The 15,821-nt window shown below is 35.1% G+C and overlaps 1 protein-coding gene across 1 annotated transcript; it reads right to left on the bottom strand.

Moving 5' to 3' along the window:
* Nucleotides 1-1,524: 1,524 nt before the first annotated feature.
* On the bottom strand, nt 1,525-15,821 carry LOC137832045 (30-kDa cleavage and polyadenylation specificity factor 30). The gene is made up of 7 exons (XM_068640018.1): nt 15,178-15,821; nt 13,806-14,195; nt 8,726-8,888; nt 7,478-7,588; nt 4,955-5,023; nt 3,990-4,076; nt 1,525-2,734 (listed from the first exon to the last, which is right to left on the bottom strand). The coding sequence occupies exons 1-7, from the start codon at nt 15,561-15,563 to the stop codon at nt 1,847-1,849; spliced, it is 2,094 nt and encodes a 697-aa protein (XP_068496119.1). The 5' UTR covers nt 15,564-15,821; the 3' UTR covers nt 1,525-1,846.

Raw genomic sequence — 15,821 nt, forward strand, 5'->3', positions numbered from 1 at the left:
TGTATCACCACATGAATGGATTCAATATTGAATAATTGTAGGACCAGCTGAAATATTTTGTTAAAATTTTCACGACATCAAACATGTTTCTATTACTCCTTTTCGAAAGGAAAATTCTCAGAAAGTAGAGTGACAAAGTTAATATGACGTCTATATCTTGTACGAAATGATGTGCATGACAATATCAAAATTATTAGATAGTTTAAAATTATCTTAGATTAATCTATACATCATAGCTATGATAACGAATCACCTATTATTTTCTCAAGGAGATCGTCATTCAACAAAATCAAGAAATGTTACTGTTTTTTAACACAAAAACAAAAGTTTTAAAATTAGATATATGTACTTGCTAAGATATTGTATCAAGTTTAGGAACGATCAACAAGGAAAAAAGATATAAGAGTTCATTATTTTTGTTGCTTCAGAATAAATGGGGATTGTGTAAAAACTACTTACTAAATTTATTTAATAATGAATTGATCCAATGTAGTTGTAATGAAAGTGGTAGATAAATGGAGGAATAGAAGACAGGTAGGTGGGTGCATGTACCATGAACAAAACATACATATAAGTAATAGTTTAGTGTTAGTGATACCAATGTCAATAATGGAAACAATTATTTAGAGTAACAATGCTTATGATAGTGAATCTCTAGTGATAGTAAAGAAAAAGTAACCATAAAAAATAATAGGATACGGTGGAAATAATTATTTGAATGGGTGTAATGGTAGTAAAAAATTATTGTTTTCACTTTTTATATACATAATAAAGTTAATCTCTGTTCTCACTTTTTAAAAATTATTGTTTACACTTTTGATATACATATACTATAATAATTTTTGGTATTCTAAGCGCCAAATAAATCCAATATTGTTATGCATATATTTCTTTCTTTGGAATGACACTTTAATTCTAATATATACTATTTTCTTTATTTATTTCTTAATTTTTATGTTCTTATATATAGATTGGAAAAAAATGTCTTTTCCTTTAATTTAATAGTGTTAGAATTCTAGATCTTGATCACTTATCAATTATGTGATCTCATTCAGAATGGAACAAATACTTGCAACAAGATTTTCATCGCTTTAAGTTAATATTTAAAAATATTGAAATAATAAATATGATAGAAATCCTACATTTCACCATATACCTATTTATAGAAGTGAGGAGTAGGAATCCTCTTCATATTATTGAATTTGAGATTATCACAACTTTAGGTTAATCTCGTCTTATCATCACAATACATATTGATAAGAACATTAATTAATTTTAATCATTAATTAAATTTATTAATCGTTTAAGATTCTCAATCTCAATATGACATCCATAAGAGTCATCTCTAAGGTTTATACGACCTCAAAAAGGAAATATCAGCCATAAATTACACTCTACTATCATTTAAAAGAATTTTCTATCTATGCATATAGCTTTTTTTTTTGTTGCTTGGTAAGCTATTAGCCACCGACAATTAATTTTAACCAGTGACCCAGTGCCACAAACGAAGTGCTCCGTAACTGGTATGGTATAAATCATCCCACCATTTTCATTGAGAACTCGAATGATACGATCCCTTTACAAATACATGTAGGTGTACATTCACCAAGCATACTAAAGTACCATCTTGGTTCTTATACATTTAATACTAAATATCCAATGAACCATATGTAAAAATTATATGATCAGTGAACAGAATTTCAAATATTCTGTGAAACAACTCAGTCCCCGGGTCTCTTAAAGAGTGGGGAAAAAAACTCATACAAAGCAATCTATCAAACAAATGAAACTGGCATCCTGGTTAGTGGATCATCAATATGTAGTGCTTGGTGAAAGCATAAGCGAGCTAATGATTATAGTTTGTATTAACATCTTCTGGGCCTCGCCTTTTCTTTTTCCCCTCTCCATGTCTTGACCTTCTAGGTGCTTCATCCTCACTTTCACTGTCATCATTCCGGAAGTTGTTCACAGCAGGATGATCATCCTGGTTCGCTTTGTAACCTTGCTGATACTGCATATCATCATCAGGTGCACCACTTTGACTGAGCATGTCTTGACTCTTACCCTGCTCTGATCCGGAGCCATACCTATCATTTCTATCAGTAGTTCTTTGATCTCTTTTGGCAAGACGGTTTGTGTTCTGAGGTAGGGGTGGAGGTGGTGGAAACATTGGAGGCATATTAACCGGCCTACCACCTCTTGGTGGATTTGCCCCTGCAACCCCCATCCCCCCCATAAAGGGACCACGTCCAGGATTCATCATCATCCCAAAGCCACCACCTGGAAACATCCCAGGCTGAGAAGGTCGCCCACGAAACATCATGGCTGCTGGGGGACCTCCAAAATCACCAGAGAATCTGGGACCGTATGGTGCAAAAGCACGGGGCCCCACACTAAAAAGATCTGGCATACCAAAACCGTCAGGTGCAACGGGCCCATAGGACAACCCATCACCCATCATTACAGGGTTAAAGCCCTGCATTCCAGGCATGGGTCGGGCTCCACGTGGAAGAGGCATATGAGGTGGCCACATCATACCTCTGCCCCTACCCCTGCCTTGACCAGCTGGCCCTACACCATGACCAAAGCTCTCATCCTCTTCATCACTTTCTTCCTCTTCCTCTTCTTCATTGTCTTCAAATGGAACAATATCTGGATTTTCTCCACCATTATCTGGATTCACTCCCTTTGCTTTCTCTTCTTCCCGTTTTGACTCGGCTGCAACTGAAACGGCCTGTAAATACAAGAGAGCTGAGATTAATCCAATTCTTAAAACACCTCAGTTAAAAACTGCAGTATATGTTTCGCGCATCCATCCACTAAAATAGCTTACCATTGATTGATATGTAATGCATAGTAAATGATAAAATATTGCAAAATCTGAGCAGTTGATTTTAACAAATTTGAACACGGCTGATTCCCCAAACCCCAAAATGGAGCTCCAGACAAGAGTGCTAGTAAAATGTCAAACATGAGATACTTGAAGATGGTTGCACGAGTTTTGAAAATGCTCAGCCGATGGCATTAATATAATCTAGCAAAAAATATGCATGATGGAACAGGGACTTTAAAAAATTTTAAATAAGACCCTATGTTATAATTAAGTTTGAAGCAGATCCTGCGGATCATGAATCTCTAAAATGATTAATGAAGTTCTAACATAGCATTCAGCTAGTGAGAATCTATTTTGAGAACTATTTTTAGTATATGCATACAGTCGAAATCATTATAATTATATGTACTTGTAATAAAGATTCGGAAGACTACGAAAACCTAAAATGTAACTTAACCTATTAATTATTTAGTCTAATTTTTTACTCTATCTTTACCCTTTACCTAATTTCTATCTAATCGTTAAAAATTTCAACCCCGAGAATTATAGAAGAGAATATTGATCCACAAAAACTTATAAAAGCCTCCCACTATAATGTTATGCTACAAAACGTTGCCATGACACTTCTAATTAAGATTAGTATTTCAACTTGAGTGTTGACCAATATCTCTGAGAGATTAGCTAATCATTAAGGAGATTCAGGATAAGAACTAGCATAAAAAATTAGGCTCAAAGTCCTCTTTTTCTAAATTTCCTTATAAAAAGTTTGTCCACCATAGATTTCTGAATTCCAAAGGTCACACACTAATCATTATGCCCTTAACTCCACCCCCCTCTCTCTCACACACGTGTGCACACACTATCAAAGGTTGACAGCTTGGAAAAAATGTGACTATCGTAGCATCTTTTAAGTTTGAACTGTGTTTAACTACATAAGATTGTTGATATACCAGCCTATAATCATGTCTGAAAATTTCTTATTAGCAAAAATGTCCCATTTTATATCAGGTAAAACAAATATCATACCAATCCAAAGATACTCAGTTTCTCATTGTAACATCCAGACCATTTTGCCTTTCTCCCATTAGTACATCACGATTATTACCTATTGGTTTCTATTCACACAAAAAAAATTATGACTCATAGGAGAATATACCATAAGTTCACCATCCGGCTCAAGATAAAGCAACGATGCCAGTTGCTCTCCAATTGAAGGCTCCAGCTCCTGACAATCTCTACTTATCTGCAATTGCATACACAGAGAATATTAAATACTAGTCATGAACAAACTTCCCCGCAAGATTAATTTGTTAAGTGAAAGCTCATAAAGTGAATTGGAGGTATAATTTGGCAAATAAACATAACAAGGAACAAGGAAAACAACCGATACATATATAGTGCTGAAGTATATGGTCACACATGGCTCAATGATTTAAAAATGTATCCGACTTTCACAATACAGAACATGAAACATCTACACTAAAATAAAACTTCAATTAGATTTCAGCTGCCATAAATTTCAGGACATGCCAAAAATGGTCTGTTCTTGGTCTTATCACTTTGTGTTATGGCCCTATAAAGATTTAACCTAAAGATTAATAGCCAATTTTAGTTTCCACAATCAGCATGCATCCGGTGTGTAACAAGAAACAGACAGTCTCATCATTAGGAAGCTGGTTGATGTAGCTGACTGGCAGCTGTAGCCAAGTAAATCAACATTCATTTGTTAAATGTCAAGCAGTTAATAATGATATCATATCAAATGGTCAAAAGTGACATGACACCTACACCTATTATATATTATGCTTGGTAGACCTATTCCCTAATAAGCGGTGATGCAGAAATGGTTACTAAAGGAACCAAGTTAGCAAAAGATTAAAAGTTAAACAAGAAAAGATAAAATTCAAAGTATAGGGTAAGAGAGAGGTAGACCAATTAACATTTTCATAAGGATCACATCGAAAGTCAGATGGGTCCAATTCTTGGCAAGAAGAAAGTTTCAAAACACAACTATTTTCTATATAAGAACCACTAGAAGATTTCATACCAAGACAAGAGTAAAGAAAGAAAACAACTATCATCAAGCTTCAAATTAAATCATAAAAATGGGAAAGATAATACCTTCACTGGTAAGTTCTCATTGTATGGATTCCTTAAATGGCGAGTTTTGTGGAAAGACAGTTCACATAACTGCAAATAAGAAACATAATTAGACAGAGTTAATGTAGAGAAAATTACCATATATCATAATGCAATTTCCAATACTAGTTCATGCACAAATTTCTCCCAGTAGCTGAAGCTCAGACACAACCATTAGCAAAGGCAACTCTAGTAAACAATGAAAAAGAAAACTATATGTTGGTGAGTCAAACGACTCACAGCAAGTTATTGGACAATTGTTTCTTTTTTACTCTTTTTCTTTCAACCCATGAAAAATAAACACAAAAGATGAATTCCTCAAAAATAACAACAAACTTCTTTTTCTTCATTTTGGGTGAAAGGCTATTTCTCAACTGTGCAACTGAGCAATCCTAAAATCTCAAACAAAATATCTCAACTTATGCTCAATAATAACCACAGACAACAATGGTAATGGATGATCAATTTGTGGTTAGAGAATGAATTGTATGCCGAATTTGATAGAGGTTTGAATGTTCCGAAGATGAATGGGGGGGAAGAAACTTGAAATTATGATAATTAAATTGCAGCATCTGCTGGTTAGAATATGAAAATTGTGGGTGCAAGATGTCAAATAACTGAAGCAGATTCTCAAATGGAAGCTTCTTCAATTCTGTGATAGCCATTAGCATCTTCAGAAACTTGTTTTTATACGAATGTTTAAACTAATGTAACTTTTAATTCATGGATAGGAGCACACTAGAAGACAATTAATATGGAAATGACAAGAAAAATATCTTCGAAAATCAGATGCTGAATATCAGTGTTAAGAAATCATAAATCAGGTATAAATTAACTGTTTGACTGTCATGACAATGAGATACATTACATGACATTAATTCAGTAATTCCATCAAACTATTAAGTAGGTTACTAAGGAATTTTAATTCTTCTGACAGATAAAGTTGAACATCCTTCTAGTTTCCAACACATTCTCGAAACTATTGAAGGTTCCAACAAGGCAAACCAAGTTAGAAGTCCACAACTCCCTCAAAGGTCAAGTTTTATATGGAGAACATTACAGCGGTGCTTAGCATGAAAATAATTTCATAGGTTTGTCCATCAGGAAGAGTAGGTCCAATATGAAAATAGCATAAATCCTTATATAGGTTGAAACAATCACCTCTATGTTTGGTTGGCTCGGCACAGTCATCCAGCAACTTAAAATGATCCATTGCAAGGCAAACCATTTTGTTTTCCCTGGATGCTATATGCTTCTCATCAAATAAATATACTACCTTGGTGCTTATCTAAATGACCATGATTTTATAGGTGATGATCAATAAGGATTTTAAGATTCTAAAACTATTGTTTTAAATATCGGATTATTAGGATAAAAATATCTCAGTATCTCCATACTGATTAGAAAAAAAATATCTTCAAAATCTTCCTATTTATTTTAATATATTTTTATTTTCTTATTTTGAAGAATTTGATTATTACAAATAAGAAATGATGAAAATGTAATTGATTTAATTATCATCAATAAAATAATTCTTTATTTCCTCACATGATTCAAGTTGGTATCCGAGCTCCAATCTTGGGAGCACTTTTTCTGCCACCACGTTAATTGTGGTCACCATTGTTTGCAATTGCTATTGAGGTTTGGTGGGCCAGAATGGTATGACTAAGTCCTCTAAATCGTATACTTTGACCATGAAAGGTAAGAGTATATTCAATATTATTGTTCCTATCTCTTAGGCTATATAGATTATTGATTTAGAAGCAACTAATCACATGATTCTATTTCCTGTGCTCCCCAATTCATATATCAAAATGACTAGATAACAACTCATTAGAGTTGCAAATAATGATAGTGTACCTATGTTCGAATCGAGAAATATAACTTTAGAATCATCTATTATATTAAAAGACGTTTTATATGTCCCACAACTGACCAATAGTCTCATTTCTATAAGAAACTTACAAAAGCTTTGAACTGTTCAACAACCTTTTTCTCTTCTTATTGTGTATTTCAGAACCTTGCCACAAGGAAGATGATTTTAATTGCTAAGGAGCAAAGTGGTTTGTGTATATTGGAATCCAAGGACCAAAACAATATAAAGATCATAAGTTAGCAAGTAAAATAAAAAACATAAAACAATGGCAAATTCCCAAGTATGGCTTCATCTTAGAAGTCTTGGACATCCCTCATTCAACCTTATCAAATCTTCTTCTCTCATTTGTTAACTGTCAAAGCATCACTGTGCATCCTATTTCATCTGTTTGATAAAAATAGTAATTTCCCATTTTACTTAATTTGGTTTGATTTTTGGAAATCTGTTTAGAATCTATTGCGACTAAAAAGACAATGTAAAATTTTAAAACATCCCCAGAACAGCAATTTGAAATTTGAATTTCCCTTTAGCAATGGCCTTATTTAAGTATGATTATGGTGATTTCACCCAAGACTATTGATATCCTCGAAAAAATTAACACATGGAATTTGTTGAAGGAGTTTTTATACCTTCAACCATTTAACCGAGAAGTTTCGCCCATAATGTGCAGTTCCATGAGCATATTTCCAGTTACCCCCAGCAACAGAACCGCCAATTCTAGATGTCATCTTTGCACAACCCTGCCAAAACATACATAACTTCAGGTTCAGGAAATTGGCCACAGCCACGGAAAAGCTATCTAAGGGTTCTTTTTCATTTTATAAATGAAAATTGTTAAGGGATGACAGGAAGCATTTGATGATCATAGTGGATTAAGTAATCAACTAGGTAAACATAATGCATATTAGAAAATTATAATTAAAAGACTATTCCTCTTGTTGAATTAAATCATCAGTAAAAGACCAATTAACAAGCAATCAATAATATAAAACTAGTTGGGTTAATGCATTTCATCATGCCTAAATTAGCAAATTTAAGCATAACAACAAAATCAAAGAAAGATTATCAATTATCTCTCAATTTCTCCAACTAAACCATTGTGATTAACTTATCTCGGGTATTTAAATGACAGTTTTACAGGTTATTTGGATTCTGATATGGAACTGTCATGAGAAGTTTCAAGAAACAAATAATACATAGATAAATAAGAAAAAACATGCTAGACAAAGATCGTGGTTGATTAAATGTCAAAAGAAACTACTAAAACAGATAATTGTTCAATAGAGAAAGAGATGTGATTTTTATTGTTGGTTTGTCAGCTAAATAAAATACTGGCAATTTATATAGAAAATATTAGAAGTGATAGCAGCTTCTAAAATCAGTCTTTGATCTACTTCTAAAAGTTATCCAATAAAAAAATAATACTTTTTATACAATGCACACGATAGAGTAGAGAACTTGATATGCCATTGAAAATTTAAGAGATAAAAAGGCCAAAAGCAGAGCATGATATGCAAAATTATACAGTCTGTGATGAAACATCCGACTTTTGAGGTTTCTATTAATTAAAAAGAAGTACCAATGTCACCAACAGTATCATGGAAGTACTTATATGAAGAGACCGTGTTGAAGATTTAAAACATAGGTGCCAGAAAGATAGTATGGCGTAATCACCATACTAAATATGAAATATTCTCACATTATTTGAACTTTTTACAAAAATTGATAAGTTATTTCTTAGTCAAGAATTAAGCCTATAGTAAGCCTGTAAGCTGAATATGTTAATTTCCAGTTAAATTGGCTAAAAAATAGATCATGGCCTAAATGCATAAAGTTTAACAAACCTAGCCAAGTGGTAGGATTAATACAAAACATACCTGGAAATGTCTAGTACGGTTGACTGAGAAAATCAATATCACATTTTCCACAGAGTCAAATGCTTCATTCAGTTTGGATTCATTGCTCCTTTGGGTTGCCCATACTCCTTGTTGTACAGATAACTCCAAATTTTCACGATTGCAACTTTTAACAATAAAATACCTAAGGTTTTGGTGGGAAAGTATATTAGAGCAATTCGCACTACAGAGAGCATGTTGATTCAACTAAAGCAATACTTCATAGGTTTAAATATTCAATTTGAAGGTGGTGAACCCCTCATGAAACTTATCCATTTTTAACTTCCAAACCAGTACATCATAATGTAATAATCTCATTTCAGTAATTGGCGCTTGATTAAAATCATCCATCAGGTAGTGCTAGTTTAGACTCTACAAGAGGATCAATACCATAACTTTACTTGAATATCAGAGACAACACAATAACAAGTTAAGAAAACAGAGATCTCTGACCTTTTAATGTCAAACCATTTATATATAAAAAAAAAAACTTGCTTCTCTCCTTCAATGTCACGACTAGAAATCAGGACAGTATTCAACTATAAGGAATGAAGTAAAGCTCCTTACAACAGAAAAAAAAATCTGTAAACAGAAAACCAACAGTAGAAACAGCAAACCACCCTAAAGATTGCTGAAACAAGTAAAGAGTGTTGGATGTTCAGACTCAACATGAGAAAAGTGTTGGAGATGAGATCCTAGTAGTTGTTGTTGGGCCTATTGGATCACCCATTATCGAACCATTTATAGATGTCAAACTTTACACTTGCATTGTCTAGTCCTCAACGTGTGAGGAGTGTGTTGGAGATCCTATATTAATAATATGACCAAAATAATGTAAATAAGTAATCTTAGAATTTGGACTAAGGACCTAATTCAATTACACAAAATTGGCATGTAAAATGATGATTATGCCTAAGCTTTGTACGCTCTATTTATGCTATACTTTTAATTGATAAGGAACTAAACAACACCCTTGAGGTCACAATTACGACAGCCCTCCAAGAGGTTGCAACTAAGGCGTCCTACCAGTAATCGCATTTAAGGCAGCTTAGGGTTAATTACAATTAAGTCGACATTCCAACACTCCTTACCACACTCTAAGCTACCAACTTAGATTATGGCTTTGAAGGTTTTAGATTATGGCAATGAAGGTGGCTCAACAATGGATCTAAGATAGGCTTTAATACCAAAGGGCATACCCCTCCTTCTCTTCTCTTTCAAAGAAGCTCTTGTCAAAGTTTAGAAATTATTCAAACTTAAAATCAAAGCTATCAAATTGCATTTCATTCTCAACCCGTTGAATCTTCTCTTTGTCCCTCCCTCCTATTGGGGCTGAAGTTTCACCAGGACTTTTCTTAGAAGCAAAGATAAGATCCAATAAAAATACCACCACTTGGTGATTGCTTTCTTTTATTGTTTGTTTTTCTCCTTGTATAAATTCTTGGCTCTCTAACTACCTGAGGCTTCATAAATACCTTCCCAATTAAGAGAAGGATCATCATAAAAAACCAACTCATATCCCCATCTTCATTATCATTATCATAAGCCACTTGCCCCACTAACCACTCATTGCATCACCAATGTCATTCAATATAATAGGGTCTATGTCATCCCTAATATTGTATCTTTGAGCTAGTTGTTGGTTAAACTTTATGCAAACCAAATCATGCAACTTTTTGTGGCCAAGTCTATTCCTCTTTTTTTAATGAATTTGCATCATGAATAAGTAAAATGTTAATTAATTTCTTCCTACTTTCTACAAAAAAAATCAATAATGAAATAAATCAAATCATGAAAAATAATTATTACTTGCTTTCAAATACACTAAAATTGCACTCACATCCCAGTGAGCTAGATATCAAGCTTAAAATCTTGACTGCTAACTTTTGCAAGTTGAGTGGTGTGACCATAATTCTTTCACCATTGAACTATAACCAAAGTGACTTAAAATGTAAACTTGACCCAATTTAGAAGTGTTTAAGTGTCTCACATGGGGTTGTGATCTTCCTTAATTCTTTGGCAAAGTCATCACCAAAGAGTCCACTTCCACTCTTATAAAGAACTTCTGATATTCTGGTTTATAGCTTCTTCTTCTTTTGTTGATTCTTTCTCGAGGCTTGATGGGATCTGGCTTTGTATCTTGAGATGACTGACCCTTTTGGGAAGTGTTTGTTGTGTCCTTAGTTATCTGTCGGTTTATATCACATGCCAGGGGCCATAAAGTTGGCATGCTCATCTATCATCAATGATTGTAAATACATCCTTATATTTACTTTCATTGTTATTAAAAGACTTCATTTTTGTTTTCTTGGTTTTTCCCATTACTTCATATATATAGCTTATAGTGACTTCCACAAGACAAAATACGTGAACAAAATGAGTCATGACTTTGAGAGTAAAAACTAGATGATTCTAAAACAAAAGCATAAGAAAAAAATTTGTAACTTCCTTACACAAATTGTACTTGCCCCATTTATATGAAGTGAACATCTTCGTCAAATTTCATTTCTTCTGAGGCAACCTTTGTAGTGATAAATAAGAGGTAACAAATCTTGTAAGCACATGTCTTACCAATCCCCTCTTATTTGTGAATTGTCTCAACAAGCTCAAGGAACTAAAAGGGCTACATGTGAAGCCAACAAGACTAACTGCCTCTTTGATACTAACTTGCCTTAGTTTCTCCTTTTTTTCTCTTCTCCATTGTAGCAGTTGGATTTCAACAAAACATAAACCCCTTTCTTCCACCACTATTTCTCCCCTTATCATTACTAGTTGAGAAAAAATATAGTTCATCTTCACTCTCATTCTTATCACTAGCCGCACTACATATATAGATGAGGTGGCCCGTTTTTTCTATAAACAATTTCCAAAGCTCTTCTCTAACATTTTTTGGGGTCTAGTTGCACTTTGCAACATTGCCCTTCTTTACCATTATATGTTCTTTGGCTATAGTAACTCCTCCTTTCATAATTTTTCCACAATAATTACAAATGGTTTTGTTGAAGTTTAATTCATACATCAGAGGAGAATGTTTCCAACCTAGGTAATTTTTGTGGGACGTTCTTAAACTGCCACGTTCAGTTGCCATTGTAGTTGTTAGAAAATAGGTGATCAAATGTTTCAAATATTCAAAGAATAATTATTGAGTGGAAGAGAAAAAAAATTAGGGAGGGTGTATGGTACTAAACAAAAAGGAAATAGAAAATTAAAATAAAAGAGGACTTGCATTGGAACTTTAAGTGACGGGATAGTGGTAGCAAGCACAACTAGACAACAAGTGTGGGACAATGGCGACAGGACAACAATTACATAAAAATGGCAATGTGGAAGGCAATGGCGGGACAAACAAAGACGTTACATAAGAACAGAGGAGGCTATTGCAACAGTGTGGAGTGTGTACGCTATGGGTGGGGTAGTTCATACTGAGGTGGTTGAGGTGCGTTAGGTTAATTTTCTGTTGTAGTTGTTTGGGTTTGGGTCGGTTGCATGGCCTAATCCCTTTCCAAAAGAACACTAGCAGGTTGACCCAATATGTGTGACCTGAAAATAAAAATATAAGAGAAAAAAAGATAGTTTGTAAGTGCCTCAAGTGGGGTCGAGTCAGGTCGCGTAGACCTAAGGCTTCTTCCTTAACTAGGGGAGCGTTGTGCAGGTTCACGATTTCTACCATGGTCGCTCCAAACCGCCACTCTTCAATGCCCAATATAGCCTTTATGAGCCATCTACAAAACCCGATTCGCCACCGTCATGTTATGGTGGCTAATGGAAAGTCTATTACCAAAATTTGCCATCATCGTTTTTTTGATAACACTGAGGCTTGTCTCTACCTAATATGGGACACATTCACCCTTTCACCTATCAAAATGAAGGTGCATGAGGCTGCATTTTAGGGAAAGCCAAGGGTGTCCACAATTAAGTGGACTTTCCAACAATCAACAACCACCACCTACTATTCACACGAACTCCCTCTTGTGATATGAGGTTTGTCAAGCCTTTAGTTCCACTAATTTTGTTGTACAAACTAATAACTTGTTTTGGTTTGTTTCATTCTCCATCTATTGGTTCTTGTGTCCTTAACTCTATGGCTACTAATTAGATTACTAGTAACAAATCTCTTTTATCTAACCTTTCCCTTTTAGTATTTTACCTTGCTAAAGGCCTTCAGGACCATCTACTTAGGAACACTTTTGACTTACCTCTAACCACAACTTATTTGTCTTTTCCGGCCCTCTCGCCAATTACACAAATTCAGTCATGCCTCTTACTTTATCTTCTAAGTGTAGAGCAAAAGAGAAAACTAGAATAAAAAAATAGGAATACAAGAGCACACTCCTTGTTCTATCCAAGGCCTACCCTCAAAATTGTCAAAAGCCATCTTCACTTTCCAGCCTATCCTCTATATCATTTTCCCCACCATTATTACTCTTATAATCTCCAATTCCTGTTGCCAGTTGTCCAGTCTGTTGTTTGCCATTACCCTCTCTCCCAATCAATTTCTCCACTCTTTCACTCCCTTCTTTCATTGTATTTCCATCTTCTCTTTTTCTCTCCTTTCAACAGGCCTTCACTGCTCTCAGGTATATCTTTCTGTTTCTTTCCCCTTGTATATACTGTGTGTCAATGGCAATCATTTTTTTCAGGTAATAAAAAACCCTGACAAGTTTTAACAATCAGTAGCGAAGAACTTGATGCTTATCCTGTTTGAATATTATACTTCCAAGATGGACTAGAAACTATAATGAGGACTTTGTACAGTTTACAATTAAGTTTAAATACTTTAAAATCAATAAGTGGCAAAAGAAAGTAGAAAATAAAATAAATACACTAAAACGTATATGCGTTATGTGTAACCAACCAATATTATACAGCATGAAATGTATGTGTTGACTGCCAAGTAAATGGCAGTTTAAGAAAAACTAGCTACAGAAGGCAAATAATTGTATAAACCCCCAGACGGAAAAAACACTTAAAAATGTACCTTGCTTATAGTATTTATGTAACAGTAAGCATACTCAAAATATTTTACATAGGTTGACTGAAAACTACAAGACCCTGAACACACCTAGATATTCCTTGAGGTAAAGGGGTAGCAGCTCTACTGGCTTGATTAGGCTGGCCATTAGCAACATTTTGTATTTGGTTCTGGCTGACCTGCTGCTGCTGAGACTGTTGAACTTGTTGTTGTGGCTGGGCATTTCCCGACTCTGCTGGTAATGGTTTTCCAGTCACCCCTTGATTTGTAGAATTAGTTCCTTGAGGAAGCTGGGATTTTTCAGCTTGTTGGGTATAGCTAGAACCCCTTTGTTGGAAAAATTTGTTTGATGAGTTATAATTGTAGGAATATAAATGTTGGATCTTCTGAAGGACCTCTTCAACAGGAGGTGGAGGACCAGGAGATTTCGCATGTCTATATCGGCAATCAGGCCCATTGGGACAAAATCCCAACTTGTACCTGCAGATGCAAAAGTTTTAAAATTAGAAGCTAATACAATCTTATTTATCTTATGCAAAGAAGTTAAAGTAATAAACAATTGAACTCAACAAACATAGAATGAAAAACATTTTCTTAGACAAAAAATGAAACTGGGGTAAAAACTCAAATGAAATAATAGTTGTATAGCGTATATCCTCCCAGACAACACTGAAAGAAAAAAAATAGAGGACTGCGTACATAATCCAAGCATAACAAACCAGTAAATCCCTCCTAACTCTTTGAATATTCATCAAAGAAGGCAACTTCGTGTAAAATATCATAATGATGCGAAGAAGCAATTAGTAATGCTCCATCAATAACAAATAAGGTAGAAACTTATTTGCAAAAACTCATTTCCCTCCAGTGAAATACACCACAGATTATCACAACGCCATAGAATCTCACCCGTCTCTCTACCCTCAACCCCTGATACGAGTCACAAACTCCTCCAACTATTATGGTCTACTAGTCAACCCTCTGCTAAGAAATCGAGCCAAAGCTAAGCAATCATCCCAAAAAATCCAACAGCTAGAATGCAATGTAAAATCAAAGTAGAAACTATAATTCAAATGTTCAATCATAGAAAGAAGAACAAAAGTACTGAACATTTGATCACCTTGCCCATTCACCGCCTTCCAAGTCTCCATCAACCAGTCTAAAACCCTATACAAAATATCACTCAATTCATCTAATCAAACGTCCTCGGTTATATATATATCAAGCAACTTGGTAGTACGTACATAAGATTTTCTTAAACCAATAGACTTGAGAGCACAGATCCTTTACACCATTACGCACAACCAAACCAGAAACAACTCACACACAATATGACAATATTCAATCAAACACAACCAAAACTCAACAAAACAAAAAACCTTTAAAAAATTGAATACCAGTCTTCACAACCTAAATAAGAAAGAACAATACATACACAAACATGTACATATACTCATACACTTACATGTTACACTCCTTGATGTCTTCATTCGTGTGTTTATACACGCAATCCTGTTCTCGACACTCTCCATAGAGCCTGAAGAATCGGCAAACAGGCATCCGCGCCTTGTCGTACTGGTGCAGAAACCCACACGCGTCGCCCTTCATGCACAGGCTGCGCAACCAGTGCCGGCATACCGTCTGACGGAAGCTCCGCCGCCCGGGGACGTTGACGGCCGCGGGTTCGGTTCCGGAGGGGGTTGGGGCTGGAGGACCACCGTTGGACACGGCGGAAGCGGCAGCGGAGGAGTCGTGCTGGACGAGCGGGCCGGAGGGAGCGGCGGCGGCGGAGGGAGCGGTGTCGAGGCCACCCTCGAAATCGAAGCTGAGGACTCCCTCGGAATCCTCCATTGGAATAGAAGAGTGGATTTGAAGCGATTAGGGATTTGAAAGGGGCGTGTGAATGTGATGCATTCGGAGGCGACGGAAGAGTTTGTCACTGTTGTGGAAGAAATAGGAGAGACTGAAACGGAAAAACTCAGCTTGCTGGTTCCTGATTCTGGAGGGCGAAATTGGGTTTTTGTTTCTTTTGTTTTAGGTTTTTCTTGGGTACCATATTTTTTCTTTTGTTTTATGTTTAATAAGAATAAAAATGGTCTTGATTTATAT

This window comes from Phaseolus vulgaris, chromosome 6 (genome assembly GCF_000499845.2).
Source record: "Phaseolus vulgaris cultivar G19833 chromosome 6, P. vulgaris v2.0, whole genome shotgun sequence".
Classification (NCBI taxonomy): Eukaryota; Viridiplantae; Streptophyta; class Magnoliopsida; order Fabales; family Fabaceae; genus Phaseolus; species Phaseolus vulgaris.

Bases quoted from the DNA above. Each gene is read 5' to 3' on its own strand.
- LOC137832045 (XM_068640018.1), bottom strand. From the start codon at position 15,563: ATGGAGGATTCCGAGGGAGTCCTCAGCTTCGATTTCGAGGGTGGCCTC. The intron at 14,196-15,177 runs GTAAGTGTATGA...TTGCATCTGCAG, and splicing joins GACATCAAGGAGTGTAACAT to GTACAAGTTGGGATTTTGTC. The intron at 7,589-8,725 runs GTATGTTTTGTA...ATGTTTTGGCAG, and splicing joins ACCGTACTAGACATTTCCAG to GGTTGTGCAAAGATGACATC.